Source organism: Syzygium oleosum, unplaced genomic scaffold (genome assembly GCF_021117445.2).
Source record: "Syzygium oleosum isolate NSW1041296 unplaced genomic scaffold, Sole_v2.1 Sole_v2.34, whole genome shotgun sequence".
Taxonomy (NCBI): Eukaryota; Viridiplantae; Streptophyta; class Magnoliopsida; order Myrtales; family Myrtaceae; genus Syzygium; species Syzygium oleosum.
This window is the reverse complement of record NW_026607518.1, coordinates 629,956-635,552: the sequence shown is the minus strand read 5'-3', so window position 1 is coordinate 635,552 and position 5,597 is coordinate 629,956. Positions and strand designations below refer to the sequence as shown.

The window sequence follows — 5,597 nt, the reverse complement described above, 5'->3', positions numbered from 1 at the left end:
TTTATTGATAGTTAGATATGACCCGCTTGTATGAAGATCCATTCACAATTTGCCGCATTATTTTAATGAGCTAAATTTATAGATCAGTCTTGATTAACCTAGCAAGCTTCCGTCTTTCCCATTGCTTCCTCTTTTTCTTCTATATATCATCTTCCTCTTTTGATTACTTTTCACCCCTCTCTCTCTCTCTCTCTCTCCAAACATAAACCATTGTTGTTGTTGTTGCCATGTCTGAAGAAGGAGATTATGTAACTTTCCCATGGAAGAACCCATCATGGGATTTTGCAAACCCTGATAATTCTGGCAACGTTGGAGACAGATTAGGTAAGAAGATTGCTTGCTCTAGCTCTCATGCCCGGGCAGCGGCGGAAAAGGAGCCCGACCCAGTGCCAACTAGGAAGCGATCCCGCGACATGATCAAAGGTCAGGATAAGAACGGACAAGGCGAGCTCGCTGCGAATGGAGGGAAGACTGTGGGCGAGTCGGACCATGAGATACACATATGGACAGAGAGAGAGAGGAGGAAGAGGATGAGGAACATGTTTGCTAACCTTCATGCTTTACTTCCTCATGTTCCTCCCAAGGTAAGTTCGTTGTTGGTCGCCTCTATCTTTTGCTTATTTTGCCTCACCCAGAAAGAGAGAGAGAAGGGAAAGCTCATTCAGAAAATGAGAGGAAAATCATATGGGAAACGATAATGGTCTCGAGCTCTTGATGGAAGAAGATTTGCTTTCACTTGCATTTAATGCTTACATACTCAGTATTTGTAGAAATTTAATAATGACATCATCATTGGCTAGTATTGTGAGACTTGCATAACCTATCCTGATTAATGAAGTACATGATGATTTTTATCAATTGAATTCCGTTGTTGGAGAAACTAAATTTAACTGGGCAACATTTCCCATTGCCTGGATAAAAGTATTTAAGAGATAAATTTTTTGTTGCTACTTTTTGATTTCAATTGCACTAATACATACAATCAATGGACATACCCAGATGTAACCTGTAACTGTTCTTAAGTCTTATTTATCTCTATACACAATGATTTTTCTATTGCAGGCTGACAAATCTACCATAGTGGATGAAGCTGTGAACCACATCAAAAACCTGGAGAACACTCTCCAAAATCTACAGAAGCAAAAGCATGAGAAGTACCATTGCACTGCCATATTTAACTGTGAACCGTCGACTGCAGTCAATTCCCAGAGTCTAGTTTGCGATTCAAGGGAAGCTTTCTTGGCCAGTCAAGGGTCTGCCGGCAATTTGCCCCTCAGTGCTGCAAGCAGTTCGGCATCCTCTCCGGTCTTTCGACATCCTATAGCCTTTCAAACTTGGTCTTCTCCCAACATTGTTCTGAACATCTGCGGCGATGAAGCGATGATCAGCATCTGCTCGCCGAAAAAACCTGGACTCTTTACTGGTATCTGCTATGTGTTGGAGAAGCATAAGATCCAAGTGGTGTCCGCCCAGATGTCGTCGGATTATAGCCGAAGCCTTTACATGATTCAAGCTCAAGTAAGTTTGCTTTACTTCTCCAATATTAATTCATGAAATGCTATTGCGCTATAAATTACTTGCTGTGTTCTGGTCCACATTTTGCCGATAAAAAAGAAGATGAAATTAGTTATGCAATGAAAGGAGTGTATAGCATTCGCACGCACGTTTTTGAGCATTAAGGATGTCATTTTCAAAGCATAACAAAATTGGATATTGAATATAACCCTTTTTTTCTAAAGGCCTGCATCTAATCTTTCGTATACACAACTCAGTACATCAATTTAGCGTGGCAGACTAACTTGACAAAATTATACGCTATTTTCATAAGTATATTGATTGTTTACTTGTATATTTGAAATAACAACTTTGCTAGAACTTTGCCCTAGACTCAAGTGGATCAAGTGATTGATGAGCATCACCCATATGTTTGAGTTCGATAGCACCATGGATGACTACTCTAGTAAATTACAAGGGCTAAACTTATATTGCAATGTTTACCTAACCTTGTGACCTATCTGACTGATATCATCTATGCTTATTTTTCATTTGATAATCTATGCATTAGATAAAGTGAGTGATAATATAATGTAGGAGGTAGAGTTTTGCTCTTCCAAAAGATTAGACCTTCCCAAATAAATGTTGTTTTGGCTATTATATAGAGGCTTCCTACCTCCATCTTTTTGAACTATTAGCTCTATTGTAATGCTAGGGAATGCTCATAAGCTGTTGTTCTTCATCTGCTTTATAATACTTACATTTGACACCCAAAAAAAGAAAAAGATGAAGGAGTGATATTTGTTGTTCGTTAAATATCCAAATAAGAGGAAAATCAAGACCATCCTGCGGTTCATTAGTCGTAGTAAGTGTGGAGCAGAAGGTGAAACCGGAACAGGCAAACCTCTATTTCTTTTTTTTCTTTGTTAATGACGAGAAAGCTCACTTTAAACCTCGAGCCCATGAAACCATAAGCTCATGGACCCAGCAAGGCATAAGTCAAAAACTCTTAAGAGTGTTGGGTGATTGCCCTCAAAATGAGATCATTAGCGCTTAATCACATAGAAAACCTATAACACTAAGTTCCTCAACCACTAAGTCAGTCTCACTGGATTCACAAGCAGTCCTTGTGAATAACATATATATCCCTAAAGCTAATCAGCACCAAGCTAGAAGTACAAACGTGAGGTGAGTATATGCATTACTGGTGACTATAATCAGTGTGTTATTGCATTTATTTTTGTTGTGTTATATGCACCTAGCCAACATCAACGTTGAGTGAGGGACACTATACAACTTCTTCAATTGCACAGGTTGCAGGAGCTTCGGACCAACAAGCAGAAGTGCTCCCAGTGGAAGAGATATACAAGCAAGCCGTGACGGAGATCATGGTCTGGACCTCCTCTTGATTTCGCGAGCAATATCAGTTAATCACAGTCGATCTTTGTCAAAATAATGTCATGTAGCTGTTATTTAAGGAGCGATAATAGCAGATGAGGTTATGTATATGGTGTTTTCGCGGGCAATGCGCAGCCGCATAAAACCCTAAACTAGCAATCCTTGTTTCTCTTTGAAGGCTTATTTCCTTGGTGTTCTTACCTAACAAAAGCTTCAGAGCATACTTAAACATCAAATACTCTCACCTAAACGATTCGAGATCCTTAATGTCGTGATCTCAAGATGAAGAGCATGAAAATCGATTATTCTCACAAGCAGGTTTTGAGGCCTTGATGGCACGATCTAGGATCAAATGTTGCGATCTTTGGTTTAGAAGATTATTGAGGTCTTAGTGACTTGATCTAAGCAAACTTCAATTGGAATATAGAACTATTGTAGGGCCTTGATGACTGAAATCCGACAAGCGCTCCATGCGTGTTGGTCTGTTGTTCTAGACATGAAGAGTGATGCTCACTGGAGAGGAGAAAGGGGAACCTTTGATGCTCATTTTTGCTGCTAGTTCATGATTGTTTATTCGCAAGTTCATAGTCTAAGAATCATCCACTTTGAATATAAACAAATGGGTTAATTAAAAAAAAACACCAACTTTAGGTCGAGGGACAATTCTGACCTGAACTTTTTTTTGCCCTGTAAAAAAGCACAAACTTTAGGTCGAAGGACAATTTTGGCCCGAACTTTTTTTTATCTAGTAAAAAAGCACAAATTTTAGGTCAAGTGACAATTATGGCCCCAACTTTCACTTAAATCCCTGTTGACACCTATTTTTGATTTGCCCAAAATTAATTACACAAAATTTAGGAATTAATTTTCTTTAATTCCTAAAACAAAAAAATATTTCTATTTAAATGCATTGCATATAGAAATTAGGCACATTTGTATTAATAGGGTATTTTAGAATCTTTTTTTAAAATAAAAAAAAAAAATCGAACCGGGCCGACCCGGCCCTTTTTCTTTTTTCTTTCCTTTTCTCGCATGGGCCTCCGCCCACTCTTCTTTCTTTTTCTTTTCTTTCCCCCCCCCCCCCCCCCCCGCGGGCCCAGCCCGCTTCTCTTTTTTCCTTCTTCTTCCCCCCCGCGCGGCTAGGCCTGGCCCGGCCCAGCCCTTCTTCTTCCTTCTCCCCCGCGCCGATCGCTTTCTTTTCCCCTGTTCGCGACGGCAGCGTGACGCACGGCGGCGCCGCTCCTCACCGTCGCTATCCGGCAAGAGGAAGGCCAAAGGGGCACACCGACGGGACTGGCATTAATTGCCAGTCCCGTCCTCCCCGTTTTCCTGGCTTCCCCTTATCTCATCCTCCCTCTCGGCTTCCTGTTCCTCTCTGCCCCTCTCAGACCAGCTCCCCACTGCTCTGCACCGGCCTGCAAATGGCCATGAAAGTTGTGGGGTGGCGTAGGCCGATGCAGGCCGTCGTCACGCCGACGTAGAGAGGCAAAGAGTGAGCGTCGTCGTCTATAAAAACCGGAGAGAGAGACTAAGAGGGGTCGGCGATTTTCAAAGAAAAACAAAGACAGAGAGAGAAGAGAGAACAGAGAGAGAAAAAAGAGAGAAAGAGAGGAGATTCGGCTTCTTCAGGTTCCCAGCAGCGTCGCCGTCGCCGCCCCCTCCCCCCCCCCCCCCCCCCCCGGATCAACCGGAGCCCCCGAACACGCCGTCGACGGTGAGATTCCCCCCGGGTCCTGACTGCCCTGTTTTTCTCTGTTTTTCTGTGCGGTTTGGTCGGGACCCGCGCCGGCCGTTTCGCGCGAGTCTCGGCCCATACCGCCGTCCCCCGCCGTCCGTGCGTCGTCGCTAAAGGTAAGAATGGGTGTCCCGAGGACGGCGAGGCCTCGAAACAGGTCGGGATCCCCTTTTGTTTGCTCTGCTCCCCATCTGTTTGATAAAATGCCTCAAAGATGCCGTTTTTTTTTTATTGCGTCGCCGGCCGGCAAGCGTCGGTCGGACGGCGACCCAGGTGGCCGGTGAGGCTCGGTGGTGTTCCCAGAAGCCGAATTGGGGGTGGCGCCGGTCTGGGTCGACCGGCGAGAGGCCGATTTTCGGCTTCGCCAGCTCCTGCGCACGCGGGTGGGCCTGACCCGGTTCAGCTGACCCGACCCGGGTCAACGCCCGGGTCGGATCCGTTGACCCGGGTCGGCCCGACCGATCCGGATCAACTGATCCGACCCGGGTCAACGACCGGGTCGGATCCGTTGACCCGGGTCGGCCCGACCGATCCGGATCAACTGATCCGACCCAGGTTAACGCCCCGGGTCGGATCCGTTGACCCGAGTCAGTTCCGACCCGGTCCGGATCCGCCGACCCTTTCTTATTATTATTTTTTTTAAAAAAAAATTTCTTTTTTTTTTTCCTTCCTTTTTTTATTATTTTTTATTTTTTAAAAAAAAATTTCGTATTTATTTTATTTTATCTTTTAAAAAAAATTCAATTTTTTTTTCCTTTTAAATTAAGTGCTATATATTTGTTGTTTTAATTTGTTGTGGTATTATTATGCAAGTTTTTGTCTTGTTTAAATTAGACAAGCCTGGGATTACGCGGTAGTATTTTGCATGTTATTTTTATTACCGTTGTATGTTTATGCATGTTTTTAACACAATTGCATGAGTTGTTGTGTTTTGAATGTCATCTGACTTAGTTAAGGTTAGAACCTTAGG

At 43.4% G+C, this 5,597-nt stretch overlaps 1 protein-coding gene across 1 annotated transcript; it reads left to right on the top strand.

The window, feature by feature from the left end:
- Positions 1 to 227: 227 nt before the first annotated feature.
- Positions 228 to 2,903, top strand: LOC130135547 (transcription factor bHLH95). Its single transcript, XM_056305008.1, has 3 exons — positions 228 to 584; positions 1,063 to 1,518; positions 2,808 to 2,903. Exons 1-3 carry the CDS (start codon positions 228 to 230, stop codon positions 2,901 to 2,903), a joined length of 909 nt encoding a protein of 302 aa, XP_056160983.1.
- The last annotated feature ends 2,694 nt before the right edge of the window (positions 2,904 to 5,597 follow it).

Coding starts and splice junctions, on each gene's coding strand:
- LOC130135547 (XM_056305008.1), top strand. CDS start 228: ATGTCTGAAGAAGGAGATTATGTAACTTTCCCATGGAAGAACCCATCA. Junction 585..1,062: donor TTCCTCATGTTCCTCCCAAG/GTAAGTTCGTTG, acceptor TTTCTATTGCAG/GCTGACAAATCTACCATAGT. Junction 1,519..2,807: donor TTTACATGATTCAAGCTCAA/GTAAGTTTGCTT, acceptor TCAATTGCACAG/GTTGCAGGAGCTTCGGACCA.